General features: G+C 38.6%; 1 protein-coding gene across 1 annotated transcript in view; it reads right to left on the bottom strand.

The window, feature by feature from the left end:
* The window catches only part of cep192 (centrosomal protein 192), a 45,379-nt gene that overhangs the window by 6,630 nt on the left and 23,548 nt on the right, over positions 1 to 15,201 (bottom strand). The window contains exons 20-35 of the mRNA XM_056242781.1: positions 14,925 to 15,042; positions 14,585 to 14,729; positions 13,313 to 14,051; positions 13,068 to 13,216; positions 12,046 to 12,276; positions 11,762 to 11,887; positions 11,478 to 11,621; positions 11,341 to 11,404; positions 8,079 to 8,218; positions 7,850 to 7,942; positions 7,586 to 7,704; positions 7,196 to 7,381; positions 3,957 to 4,047; positions 1,633 to 1,812; positions 1,291 to 1,551; positions 983 to 1,104 (exon numbers count right to left, since the gene is read on the bottom strand). Of these exons, the coding sequence (XP_056098756.1) occupies positions 983 to 1,104; positions 1,291 to 1,551; positions 1,633 to 1,812; positions 3,957 to 4,047; positions 7,196 to 7,381; positions 7,586 to 7,704; positions 7,850 to 7,942; positions 8,079 to 8,218; positions 11,341 to 11,404; positions 11,478 to 11,621; positions 11,762 to 11,887; positions 12,046 to 12,276; positions 13,068 to 13,216; positions 13,313 to 14,051; positions 14,585 to 14,729; positions 14,925 to 15,042 (2,908 nt within the window). The remainder of the gene's footprint in view (positions 1 to 982; positions 1,105 to 1,290; positions 1,552 to 1,632; positions 1,813 to 3,956; positions 4,048 to 7,195; positions 7,382 to 7,585; positions 7,705 to 7,849; positions 7,943 to 8,078; positions 8,219 to 11,340; positions 11,405 to 11,477; positions 11,622 to 11,761; positions 11,888 to 12,045; positions 12,277 to 13,067; positions 13,217 to 13,312; positions 14,052 to 14,584; positions 14,730 to 14,924; positions 15,043 to 15,201) is intronic.

The following is a 15,201-nucleotide window of genomic DNA, read 5'->3' on the forward strand; positions in this document are numbered from 1 at the left end:
TGAATCATATACTAGGAATTATGTTTAATTTCCAAAAAGATCTCCAGTGCACTACGGACGGCTACATTCAACACTTTATAAATAATGTGACTTGACTTGTTATATCACAATCACATTTATTTTTTTAGCGCTTTGTAAAGCTGCTTTGAAACAATCTATATTGTAAAGAGTAGGTTGCCTCAGAAAACACATTGTTCTATGTTCAATTAGAAGCCTCTAAGAAAATACACATTATTTGGTAAGTTTTCAATAATTTTTTCATTGCAAGAGTACATAAATTACTGAAATGTTACCTTTCATTGTTTTATGTTCAGGAGTTTTCCCATTTTAAAAACATTTCAAACATTTAATTTATTCCTATAATGGTGCTCAAGAATCAGCTCTTATCAATTCTGTGCTGATATTTTTCAGGAAACATACATTCTATTTATTGAAGAATCTTGAAAAAAAAAAAAACTAAAAGTTAAAAAGAATAGCATTTATTTGAAAAAGAAATTTAATTTTACATTATAAACATTATAAATGTATTAACTTGTTAGCAAGAATGGATTAAATTGATCAAAAGTAACAGTAATTTTATTTACCCCAAACTTTTGAATGGTAGCGTAATCACTGTTTCTGCAATAATATTAAGCAGCAAAAACGATTTAATCATTGATAAGAAATATTTTTTAGCACTAAATCAGCATGTTTTGTTAGAATAAGATTTGCATCAGGAATACATTACTGTTTTTTTATTTTTAAATATTTAAAAAAAATAATGTTACTATTAAAAAGTACTGTTTTACAGTAGCAGAGACTTAAAAAAAATATTAAAAAAACAAAATGATGATTCATCACAATGGTGAATGGCGGTATACCGCCCCACGCATAGTTATATATACACAAGTTAATTGTAACCATTTATGAAATATTTTACTAAAATTCTCCTCATTTAGTCTGAGAATTCAGCCAATCGAGTCAAATGAGAAAAGTCACTGACTTCCTGAACTGTTGTCGAGAGACCTCGTCCCCACAGAAGAGGCAGACAGTTGCAAGAAGAGCGGCAGCGGACTGACAGAGTGCCTGCTCTCTGCGTGAAGCCTTCATCGCTATTGTGATCACCTGTAGAAGCAGCACTGATAAATCTTCCAAGCAAATACAGGTGTAAACATGGATGGCAGTCCAAAAGCAATTTCTGAATAAAACCTATAAATGTTATGTGGAAGAAATCTTTTCTAAAATCAACACCACAACAAAATATTTAGATTTTTTTTAAAAAAACCAAAGTAAAATGTGCACTTGGCTCACCTCCTGCGTTCTCTCTTTCAGAACAAACTGTGAAGGGGATAAGCTAATAATGGTCGAGTCCATGACAGCACGATTCTGAAGATTGCTGTAGGGTACCACTTTTACGAAGGCAGCGCGTGAGCCCGTGTTCCGCACGCACACGCAGAGTTTACTGACACGGCCGGCCTGCACTCCACCAATCGTGGCCACATAGCCATCAGAACGCTTCCTCAACTCCTCCAGGATCACGTTACTTGTGCCGCCATATCCCGACAAAGGGATCTGAGAACACCATGATTAAGTGTAACACCACCTATTTGTGACACGATATTACGGTTTATCAGAGATTATAAATAAACTCACAGTGAACTTGACCCCAGGCTGGGAGGCACGAGCAGCAGACTGCTTGATCTCCAGTTTGGCTAGCATAGAGGCAACGCGCGTGGGAGCAAAGAGCAGATGAACAGTCACATCCTCTTTGGGTTTGATTGACAGCTCTCTGTTACGCGTCAGTCGCTCATCTGGGCCGAATGAACTCTGCAGCTGGAGGGTTGAGACAGAAAAAGACAAAGGAGAGAAAAGAATAAACAAATGTGGATGTGAATATATTGCCACCAGTTCTACAAAACTATTGGCCTAGGATAACCAGCTCCTTAGAGTGCAACAGTTGGGTTCTGGAAGTAAAAAAAAAAAAACATTTAAAAACAGTCCTACAGTGAGTTCAGAGGTTGTTAATCAATGGTAAGTGCTTTTGTTAAAGCCATGTGTTTTCTACTTTTTAAATTTGTGATGAAAAACCCAAAATTACCCACGATGCCGTAGGCAAGGGCCACTCCCATCAAGCACTGTGAATGACGTGATGGAGTCTTTCTCCCTACGCCCTCAAAATACTTAGGATTATATACATATACACAAATACTTATTACATTTACCAGAAGATTGGCTCAAACAACTGCCATTGAAATGAATGGGAATGCTAAAGGATAATATTGTTCTTATTAAAAAGAAAAAAATATTATGAAATACAACAAATAAAGAAATGCATTTCTAAGGCAATAATACTAATGCCGCTACATACTATCCAATTAGTGTGCTTCACTTGTCAGCTTGTGCACAGCAGCTATACAGGTGTAAATATTGAAGTTATGCTCATTCTATAAATCATACTTCTTACTACTACAGATACTACTTCATAGGCATCTTTAATATCCATAACTGTGTTTGTTCTGTTGTCTGAGTTTCTTTGTATGGACAAACACTGTACTGATACTGAACACATGCAGCGTGCTGTTGGTATTGGAGCATTTTAATGAGTACGAGTACACAAGCGCAGTATCGGGCCCAAACCAATACTGGTATCAGTATTATTTTATTTCTTTGCTTTCAAATGTTAAACCATAAAGCTGTTATTGTGGCAGAAAACTACAGTCTATTTTGTTGACAACAGATTCATAAACAATTCTTATTTCAAATATGGGAAAAATGTTGTCGTGTTGCATTTTCGAATGCACATAAGCAAACCAAACCAAACCAAAATCTCTGTACTAAGGAGTTCACGTGGAGCAGTATTTACTGCAAACCAGGCTGTCCGAGACACTGAAAATAATAAGCTGCTTGCATGTAACTTAACACAGAGCTGCGCTTTACTCTAAAACATGCAGCAGCAAGTTATCGACCAGCTAGTGAGCATCAGTTTTGTATATTTGGCAGGAGAATGAAGAATGTACAAAACTAAATGCTGTGTCCCAATTTACATACTATCCGTCCCAAATAGTATTCCGAATTAGGCCTCGTTTACACTGCAGGTCTTGATGCCCAATTCTGATTTGTTGCCTATATCCGATTTTTTTACCGTCCGTTTACACGTTCTTTAAATTGTGACCCATATCCGAGTCATGTGTTTACACTTGACTGAAACATTGCGCATGTTTAAAGGGGTCTTCTTGCTCAGATGGACGAACGCGCAGCGAGATCTCAGGACTGGTGGGAACATACAACACGATCTCATAAAAGTGAGTATCTATAGCACAAACTTTATTTCTCATGCCATTTATACGCCAAAAATAGTTTTTGCTTGCATATGATACGCACTGTAAACGTGCGTATTAAACGGCATAAAGTGCGTATCATGCACGCAAAAACTATTTTTGGCGTAAACGCCACGTGAAAAAAAAATCGTGGCAGATATGCAAGACCAACAGTTAAGATAGTTTAGATAGATTAAGAGTTTTAGATAAAGGGGTTTGAGAGATTAATAATCTGAATAAATACCTTTTCGTCAGGTTAGATGCTATGTTATCCACATATTTCAGCATTGTGAACTTTAATAAAGGTATATTTGGTCATTAATCTGTAAATGCATCATTATGCAAACACATGAGAAGAGTTCTCCGCATGAAAGATTCACTACATTTCTCTCCAATTTGGAAGGAAATTAAATTGAATGTGGAGGATTTCAACTGTGACAAGATGATTGACAGGGCAGTTTATATGGTGGCAGGATACAAGTAACTAAGCGACAATTGCGTCTTTAACGGACCGCTCTATGATTTAAGTAGTATGTCCCAAAGCTTGCCTACTATTATGCTACACACTCAAAAGCATGTACTTTTTCTTCACAAAAACAGTACATACTTTTAGGGCAGTATAAGTAGGCAAATTAGGACACAGCAACTAAGTTAGCTTACCTGGAAACAATCTTGGTCTTGACCCCTGATGAGAAGTCTGAGTTGCTGTGATGTAGAGGGTGAATTGTTTCTTAGCACCAGTTTCTGTTGCCTGCAAACACAAAAGCATCATCCACACACATTTCATTTGTATGTTTACATTTACAGCAGTTTCTTTAACTTTCTATTAACGGTTCTTAGTGAAAAACCAAACTGTATCATTCTCCACCCACGGTTTCGGAACGCATTTGCACCGTGGTTAAATCTCAAATCTGCCGACGCATCTATGATGTCCAATTCGGGCCAGTGCTGAATCATCATGAAACTATTATTTGTATACATGTGTTAAGCCTTGCCAATTTAAACATTTAAGCGAAAGATGACGTGAAAAAAACTTGCACGTTATGAGAGGTTTTCTGCGAATAAATTGAGTTCGCTTTCATGTCTTGTGCTTGAACGGACAAATTTACACAAAATTATGTCAACTTGCCTGTCTTGGTGAGCCGCACAGTCGAGAAAGACAACACGTGTATCAGTACCGGTATATTGGATCTGTGCATTATCGTGGGTGGTGATGGCGCAGTGGATAAGACACATGCCTTTGGTGTCTCACAGTGGATTCGAACCCAGGTCTCTCACACCAATGTGTCCCTGAGCAAGACACTTAACCCCTAGTTGCTCCAGAGGCGTGCGACCTCTGACATATATAGCAATTGTAAGTTGCTTTGGATAAAAGCGTCAGCTATATGAATAAATGTAAAATGTAAATGTAAATCTTAGTGACAGCAGCCTAATATACTTGTCTAATATGCTATTAGGTGTAACAATAAATAGTGTAACAATATATCGCAATACAAAAATGCATCAATATGTATTGTGGATGGTGACTATGTAGTGTATAATTCACCCAAAATGAACATTTATGTCTGAGGAAAAAATTTAAGTTTACAGAGTTTGTGTCAGTACAACATTAAACTACTAATATATATATATATATAAAATATACACTCACCTAAAGGATTATTTTAGAACACCATACTAATACTGTGTTTGACCCCCTTTCGCCTTCAGAACTGCCTTAATTCTACGTGGCATTGATTCAACAAGGTGCTGAAAGCATTCTTTAGAAATGTTGGCCCATATTGATAGGATAGCATCTTGCAGTTGATGGAGATTTGTGGGATGCACATCCAGGGCACGAAGCTCCCGTTCCACCACATCCCAAAGATGCTCTATTGGGCTGAGATCTGGTGACTATGGGGGCCATTTTAGTACAGTGAACTCATTGTCATGTTCAAGAAACCAATTTGAAATGATTCGAGCTTTGTGACATGGTGCATTATCCTGCTGGAAGTAGGCATCAGAGGATGGGTACATGGTGGCCATAAAGGGATGGACATGGTCAGAAACAGTGCTCAGGTAGGCCGTGGCATTTAAACGATGCCCAATTGGCACTAAGGGGCCTAAAGTGTGCCAAGAAAACATCCCCCACACCATTACACCACCACCACCAGCCTGCACAGTGGGAACAAGGCATGATGGATCCATGTTCTCATTCTGTTTACGCCAAATTCTGACTCTACCATCTGAATGTCTCAACAGAAATCGAGACTCATCAGACCAGGCAACATTTTTCCAGTCTTCAACTGTCCAATTTTGGCGAGCTCTTGCAAATTGTAGCCTCTTTTTCCTATTTGTAGTGGAGATGAGTGGTACCCGGTGGGGTCTTCTGCTGTTGTAGCCCATCCGCCTCAAGGTTGTGCGTGTTGTGGCTTCACAAATGCTTTGCTGCATACCTCGGTTGTAACGAGTGGTTATTTATTCAGTCAAAGTTGGTCTTCTATCAGCTTGAATCAGTCGGCCCATTCTCCTCTGACCTCTAGCATCAACAAGGCATTTTCGCCCACAGGACTGCCGCATACTGGATGTTTTTCCCTTTTCACACCATTCTTTGTAAACCCTAGAAATGGTTGTGCGTGAAAATACACAGTAACTGTGCAGATTGTGAAATACTCAGACCGGTCCGTCTGGCACCAACAACCATGCCACGCTCAAAATTGCTTAAATCACCTTTCTTTCCCATTCTGACATTCAGTTTGGAGTTCAGGAGATTGTCTTGACCAGGATCGCACCCCTAAATGCATTGAAGCAACTGCCATTTGATTGGTTGATTAGATAATTGCATTAATGAGAAATTGATCAAGTGTTCCTAATAATCCTTTAGGTGAGTGCATATAGTCCTACTATATATATTTAAATATAAAATGCATAATGCAAAGGGAGAATATTTGTGGGTCCTGATAATGCCAAATGACTTGTTACCAGTAAAAAGTGGCTTACATTATTTTAAATATATGTAGCCAGTGACAAGCATGCATATTAATCTAAAATTATTATTTTATTTTCAGCTTCATGAATATTTTTATTCTGCGGTCACTATTGTCCTGTGCATTGGGTTACAATGTCCAAGTCCAAGCCTATTCATTTCCACACCCAATGTAACACCAAATTTAGCATTTTAAATCAACTGTACATTTTTTGTTAACCTTTTACCATACTTCTTGGAGTATCGCAATATCATATAGTGAGTTCAGTATCGTGATATGTATCGAATCATGACATGAGTTAAAAACCATGAGTTCTGGTTTTTAACTGTAACTCATGGTTTTTAACTCGAGTTACTGTTAAAAACCCATCTTTTTTAAGAAGGTGTTTGTGTCTTAATTGGTGTATGTTAATGTTTCTTAATTGTTAATGTATTTACTTTGGTACTGTACTTGTAGCGCTTTGGGTACAAGAAAAGCGCAATATAAATAAAATGTATTATTATTATTATGATGAGGGCATCGTTACACCCCTACTCACTGCTCTTGACTGAATAACTTTTGTAACTTTAATAAGGATTAATCTAGATTGAATCTATACAGTGAAGACTACGCAATGTTATTTTACATTTGATTAGTTTTCAGAAACAGAAATTGAAAAAAGTATATATATATTGAATAAAGTACTGATAGATACCTGAAAAACAGTGTTTATTTCATTTGAATCTTTGCTCTAGGGTATTTTTTTGTGTTGTTGCTTGTAGTTTCATTTGTTCTTATTGTTTTTTTGTTTTCTTTTGACAGTAGTCCTTTTTTCCTGAACATAGCACACATACCAAACCGTACCGAAACGGTGACTCTAAAACAGTGATACAAACTGAACCGCAAGTAATTTGAACCGTTACACACCTACACACTATGGCTATGAGTACTCACACTGCTCTGCCCAGCGTAACCCCTCCCCATGCCATAAACTGTTTGTTGGAGAGGATGGGTGGGACTTCAGCCTGAGATAATACAGCAGGTAGGGATGCCACTTTCCCAGAAACTCCTTGGACCATCTCTCCTTTCAACATCACCTCATACTGAGGTCCACTGGGTAAAACCAGAATTGTCAACATGCTAAGAAAAAAAATAAGAAAAATTTAAGTTACTTGAAAGTGCAACAATATGAAGTAGCAAGTATATTTTGAACATACTTGTTTATACCACACACACACAATCTGAACAGTGTCACATTTAAAATAAGCAAAAAAAATAAAAACCTCTGATGAGGAAAAAACCCATTAACATACACAAAAACTATATCTATATGAATGAACATGCCTCTCCTTGTGTTTCTGTGTGTCCTGGGCAGTAAAAGAGACCACTACGCCTTGCTCCTCTCCAGCCTTTAGAGTCAGCTCCTCTGGCCTCACAGTGAAGCAGCGGTCACCATCAGCACTCTGAAAAAGAAAGACAAAAGCTCTGTTTTTCATTCTAGTTTCTTTCAAGGTTTCTAGAGACATTCTAAGGTATTTATTCTAGAGTATGTTGTCAATGTATGAGAAACATCTAAGTGTATTAAATAGTAAAGCTCATTTCAGGTACCTTTAGTTTGAGCAGAACATCAATGTTGCCTGCATTCTTTAAGGGAAGAGTCTGCTTTGCAGTCTGCCCCAAAGGAGCCTGAAGACACACCGTCTGTAAAGACATTCATGTAGTAAATAAGTGACAAAGCAAACAAATAAGCAAGCAAAAAACTGAAACTGAACCAATTTCATTTTTTCAAAAAAGCCAGGTGTGTCTCGGAGGAAACATTCTCTACCAGCTACATTACCTGTAGGTCTTTGGGTGCATGCACTCTTGCAGTGCCTGCCCTTGCCCTCAGGGTTACACTCTGGATCACATGACTGGGGCCTGGACTGTCCACCTCAATATCCACCCGTGCACTGTATTCATCAGCTGGCCCCAACTCACCTAAATACAAAAAAAAGAGACCACCTCATGTTCATTGTGTGCCTTATTTTACTGGATACATGGCAGGGTTATTATAGACAATAAAAAAAAATATCTGTCTATCTATCTATGGGTTTCCAATGTCCGATAAAAAAAATTGCGTAATAATCCTGCCCCCCTAACACAATATGAATTTGAGAATAAGCCTAAAAATCTATAAAGCAAAAATACACCAACCTTTGGCTATGTTATAAAGGAACAGGCTCTACCGTTTGAAAGTTATTAAACATCCCATGCTGTTTTTCAAATAAAGCGCACGCCTAAAACGGCTGTAATATAGACCTAAACACCGAACGATTGAGTGAGACGTTTCAAATATGGTCAGGCCCAGGCAGGCTAGCCTTAAAAGCTTTTTTCAGAGGCCAGACGCGACGGACGATGGTGAATCAGGAACATCTCATTATATAGATCAGTGGTTCTAACCCGCGCACTCGTAGGCTACAGTTTTTTTTTCTCTCATCAAAACTGAATAGCCTATGTTCATCAGTGGTTACAGCCTATATCAAGCAGGGACACGTTTGTGTGCATTTTATTTTGTGATTTCACCGGAATGAATAGCGAGTCTCCGCAACGGCGATAGATTGAAACGCTCGTCCGAGTGAAGAGCGGTCAGCTTGATTTAAAAAACAACAGATTTTAGCGCTAGATCTCTTAGGCCTCGTTTACACTGTCAGTGAAATGTGACCCAATTCCGATTTTTTACTCGTATGCGACACAGATCGGATGTGTTCTATGACAGTGTAAACAGAAAAAAAACGCATGCATTCGGATATTTCGAGATCGGTTTCAGGCCTCGTTCATAAGTGGAAATAAATCAGATATAAATCAGATATGTGCCAATGTGACTGTCATGTTAACAGGCAGATCGGATTTTCCGAGGCATCAGGCTATGTCTCCACGGTTTAATGACAAGAGAAACCCAGACGCGCATCTGCAAAGGGACGGATGGCCCGACGAAACATTGTGTCGTCGTAGGAGAGGAATGTGGACCCACGTTGACAACATATCAAAGGTTGGCTTGCTCATCCTAAAATTTCAGACCCACTGCGCCTCATTAAAGCCCGCCACAATCTCATGAAAGTGCGTATATTGCACAATATTTTTTTTCACATGCCATTTACGCCAAAAATAGTTTTTTCGTGCATGATACGCACTTTATGGCGTTCAATACACACGTTTACAGTGCATATCATATGCAAGCAAAAACTATTTTTGGCGTAGCCTATAAATGGCACGAGAAATAAAATTCATGCTATATTCACTTTCCTGAGATCGTGTTGTATGTTCCCACCAGTCCTTAGATCTCACTGCGCGTTCGTCCATCTGTGCAAGAAGACCCCTTTAAAAATGCGCGATGTTTCAGTCAAGTGTAAACACATGACTCGGATATGGGTCACAATTTAAAGAACGTGTAAATGGACGGTCCAAAAAAATCGGATATAGGCAACAAATCAGAATTGGGCATCAAGACCTGCAGTGTAAACGAGGCCTTATTTAATAGCGAACTTAATGGATGATCTGCTGGTTAACTGGAGATGTTTTATTTATTTGTATTAGGTACATCCGTGCCTCAATGTTTCAAAAAGTGAATGTGTGTGAAACCATAGTAAAAAAACAATTGGTGTTGATTGACGCCAATCGGACGTTCATGTTTTTCCGTCTATTTGAAAGTTAGGTTAATAATAACATGTTGCATTCTATACGGCCTGATTATGTCATTTTTTTTAAGTTACATAGCCTGCCTCCAGTTTTCCTCAACTTGACTAATTAAGAGGCGATATTTGACCGACACCATTTTTTTTCTAGCGGAAACTCTGAGATATATATATATATATATACACATATATAAAAAAAAAAAGTTATGAACTAAAAATAAACAAACTAAATTACATAATAAAATAAAAAAACTTAAACGCATTTTATTTCAGGAAGTTGCCAAGGCATAATTTCTCACTTTCATTTAACTGAAAGAAACTAAAAATAATTAGAATAAAAGGAAAAGATACAAAAACACAAAAAAACACATACACACACAGATCAGGCATTACATTGTGGCCACCTTCCTAATATTGTCTTTTGCTGCCAAAACAGGCCTGACCCATCGAGGCATGGACTCCACTAGACCCCTGAAGCTGTGCTATCTCGCACCAAGATGTTAGCAACAGATCCTTTGAGTCCTGTAAGTAGCGAGGTGGGGCTCCATGGATCAGACTTGTTTGTTCAGCAAGGAATTTGGAGGCCAAGTCAACACCTCAAACTCGTTGTGCTCCTCAAACCATTCCTGAACCATTTATGCTTTGTGGCAGGGCACATTATTCTTCTGAAAGAGGCCACAGCCACCAGGGAATACCATTTCCATGAAAGGGTGTACATGGTTTGCAACAATGCTTAGGTAGGTGGTGCGTGTCAAAGTAACATCCACATGGCTGGTAGGGACCAAGGTTTCCCAGCAAAACATTGCCCAAAGTATCACACTGCCTCTGTCAGCTTGCCTTCTTCCCACAGTGCATCCTGGTGCCATGTGCTCCTCAGGTAAGCGATACACGGCCAGCTACGTGATGTAAAAGAAAACGTGATTCATCAGACCAGGCCACCTTCTTCCATTGCTCTGTGGTCCAGCTCTGATGCTCACATGCCCACTGCTGGCGGTGGAGAGGGGTCAGCATGGGCACCCTGACTGGTCTGCGGCTATGCAGCCCCATACGCAACAAACTGTGATGCACGGTGTATTCCGACACCTTTCTATAAGAACCAGCATAAACTTCTTGAGCAACAGTAGCTTGTCTGTTGGATCGGCCCACAAAGGTCAGCCTTCGTTCCCCACGTGCATCAATGAGCCTTGGCCACCCATGACCATGACAAAATGTTCACTCGCTGCCTAATATATCCCCATCCACAAACAGGTGGCGTGATGAAGACATAATCAGTGTTATTCACTTCACCTGTAAGTGGTCATAATGTTATGCCTGATCGGTGTGTATATATATATTTTTTTTATATATAGTATTATTTTAGTATTACTGATATGCCACTAAAACATTTCTCAACTTGTGTCAAGTTTTTAGGTTTACATACAGACATACCTGATCTTGAAATGTACTTCTGAGGGGCACTGAAATGAACCCACACCAAGAAGCTTTCTTGATTCTGGAAAAAGACATGCATTTAAACACTCAAATCTGCCATCAGATCAGAAAAAACTATTTAGAGAGATATTTACCTCTGAATAACTGGCATGCAGCACATGGTTTATGACTGATGAAGTTGAAAGTGAGGTCATGGTTGAGCCAGAATGAAGGGAATTGTCTGTGCTCATGGCAACCGGGCTCTTAGAGAAGCCGAAACAATGCCATGCTGATGCATTCTATGAGACAAAATCTTGAAACTGTTTAACATGCCATTGAACGAGGTCTGTCATTATCTGTCAAAAGTCTCATAAGGATTACATCATATACAAATAATGTGTAATACATTGTTCAAAAAATGCCGACAGATCTCACTGACCGCACTGATAACCAGTCGAATAGGCACAGTGGCATGAGTCCTGTTGACCACTTTGAGTGGCAGAGTCTTAGTACTGCCCCCCGCCAGGTCCCCGAATTCCAAGCAGCCTGTCTTTCCAACATCTACCTATTTATCAAAATAAGAGAAAGACAGTGTTTTCTGCTTTGATTTCACATGGATTAAAATAAAACTTCTAAAAGAAACCTACAGAAAAAGAAGAAAATTAATTATATGCAGTTTTAGTGTTTTGAACTAGCAATAAGGGCAAATTAAACTCTTTTAACCTCTATTGAAGGGTTCTCAGCCACAGCGATCATCACCACTTTCTTGCCAAAGACTTCAGCGTGAGCAACCATCTCCATCTCTGCAGATGCAGGCCAGGATGACACACTGAGAGTACATTGATACAGTCCAGCCCTTGGAGCTATGAACAAAACCTTCTGTTCTTCTGTACAATTAGGTCCAATTATGGTCTTATTCTTTACTATCAGCCACTGGAATGGTAGAGACTCCACCTGAGATGCAATGAAACATTTATTGTGCATTTTTGTATGCAGTATTGTAATTAAGACATTTATCTACAAGAGGCTTCAGATAAACTGCTTTTTGGCCAGATTTGGCTAAATCTAGACCAAGGCCACCATTATCCACACCAAATATTTGAAGGCCCAATACTCATTTCTAGTTTTTATAAATTTCTATAAAGCAGGACTCCAGAAGTTTTAGGAGCCGAACATTCTTTAATGTTACCACTGATGAATGAATTTACATGCCTTTTCCAGTCGTTTTTAACTATTTAAACATTTTTGAGCTTGGCCTCAATCTAGAACATTTATAAAATGTCAAGTGAAGAGTGAAAAATGTATATTCATTATAAAAACTATATTTTTTATATTTTTCTCATTTACATGATTTTCACAAGACATTTCTTATTTCATTCGAAAACCTAATTTTTGTTGTTTTAAGATTATTTTAATACTTTCTTTGTCCTACTCAATTTTACATAGTGATGCACCAAAACAAATTTCTTACTGAATTTATTTCTTTTCATTTTCAGTGAATGAAAACTTTAAAGTTCCTTTAATAAAAATAATTTGATTCATTTATTATTAAACACTCAAACTGTGAGTTGTATATAAAAATGTATATTGCACATATGGCAATTTTTAATTACATATTAATTCGTTGCTGAAACAAACATTTAAATGCATCAATCTTCACATCATCTTAAAGCTCCACTGAAATTTAGCTGAGGCCTCCTTGTTGAGAACCACTGATCTAGACTACATTTGACAGATTTTCTTACCTTCTCTCCATCAATGGATAGGCTTGTGATGGAGATGGAAACTTGCTGCCAGCGCTCAGAGGGGTTGAAGATGTTGAGGGAAGTCTGAGAGGCAATTCCCACACAGCAAGAACTGGGAAACTTCAGCTCATTTGGAACTATCACTTGAGCTAAATTGCAAGTTAGAAAAAAAAAGAAAAGTTTTTCTTTAAAGAAATTCCTTCATAACACTGATGTCTTTGAAATACATGAACATTTCCACTCACTTCTAAGATCTGCCAGATCCCGTGCAGCCCATGACCCAACACTTGGCTGTCCATAAGTCTTGCTGACTGGATAATGCGAAGGATGTTGTTGACCGGTGTTCAGGTAACCAGACTGAAGACTTGTAGATCCAGGGACATGCATATGTCCCATTGATGGGTTTGCAGGAGGCATTGTAGCTGATACTCCATACAAACCAGATGGCCCTCCAATCTGATAGGGAGGAGCATGTAGAGGACCCTCTGAGCTCAGATACTGCTGTGCCAGTTGGGAACTGAAGAGGGAACGTCCTGTTAGGAGGCTGGAAAGGTTTGGCAGGAGACCCTGAGAGCTGTAGCTCGGAACTGGCCCATATGTCAAGTCATCCGCAATACCAAAACAAGACCCAGACCCCAAGACATGAGGCAACAATTGGTGCGCCGGTTCTGTGGCTGTCCCAGGTGGATGCTGAATGTTTATCTTGCTCGAGTACCCAGAATCCCCTTGAGTGTACAACCTCGGCCCAGGCTCAGACTGGCGGTTGCCATTAGCGTATCCGTTTTCTTCTTTATGAAAGTCACATTTACTCTGGCTACGTGAGCCCAGTTCTGAGGTCTTTTGGTTGAGTCCTGGAATTTCAGTGTGGCAAACAGGCTCCGGACTCTTTAAGGAACTCAAAACATTCCCATTATCAAACGGCTCCACTGGAGGAGTTGGGCTGGCTCTGATTATAGTGGTGCTTAAAGCTATTGAGGTGTTTTTCTGAAGAAGCAGAGAAAAATATTCTTCTGTACATTTAAACCATAAAGCAAATCAGTGGCATCACGATTATTATCAAATAGTGGTCAACTAATATGGGCTTCCAATGGCCAATGTCAATATCTAAAGAGCAAGGTAGCTTGACTTTTACCCAAACGTTACTCTGTGAACATTAACCAATAACAGATTTACCAGAAAAGTTGTTTTTTTTATATAACAAAATTAGCTTTTGTACATGCTCTGTCATCTGATTGTTATTTATACTTTTTTTTTTTAAATTAAAAAGGCCTTTTAGAATAATTCTAGAACTGTCGTGGTGCACGTCTTTTTTCTGTTAAAACTTTACTGATTTTTATAAAGTAAATGTAAGAACACATTTCAAATGGTTATTAATATTTAAAAATGAACACTTAACTGAAGCAACTTAGGTTTTTGATTATCAGGGTTAAATAAAGCAGCAACAACTTTACATCCCAAATATCCAATTAATATTGTAATCCACATAAAACTAAAATGGGTATTAAAAAAACCCTCACCTTATTCTGTGGGGTGGGCATGCAAGTGTTCTCATTAATGGAGAGGTAAGTCAGCCTGCTGAGAGTTGGGCTTGAACAATGAGACTGTGGGGAATCAGGATCTCCAGCCTCCTTTCCACTACTGGGTGAGCACGGAGACATCTCCCTATTTCCAAAACACACAGATTAGTGTCAAATCACGTCATTGAGGTTCAATACATTCAGGAATAACTGGCTGATTACTAAACAACCAAAACAAATTATAATACACAGAGAAATTTAAATGTGGCTTACACCACAAAAAAAGCGAGATGGAAATCTGAGAGATATGAAACAAGTATACAAGTATTTTATTTTTTACCCATATCCACTTAGAACGGAGGCCTGGCTTGGACTGGAGTGAGTAAGAGGGGAGGTGGACGGTCTGAAATTACAATGGGTGACCTCCACAACACCAGGAGCACCGCTCTCAGGCGAGCCTTTAATAAAAAAAAGTTTAAAAAAAAGTAAATAAAGTTGCTGTCCTTAATTTTCTGAAGCTTGTATGATAGTCATGCAAATATAAGCACAGACAAGAGATTAAATGAAATTAAAAGAAGTCTAAAAAGGACTGATAACTAAATGTATCAAATTATATG

Source organism: Rhinichthys klamathensis, unplaced genomic scaffold (assembly GCF_029890125.1).
Source record: "Rhinichthys klamathensis goyatoka isolate OS25496 unplaced genomic scaffold, OSU_Roscu_1.1 h1tg000023l_1, whole genome shotgun sequence".
Classification (NCBI taxonomy): domain Eukaryota; kingdom Metazoa; phylum Chordata; class Actinopteri; order Cypriniformes; family Leuciscidae; genus Rhinichthys; species Rhinichthys klamathensis.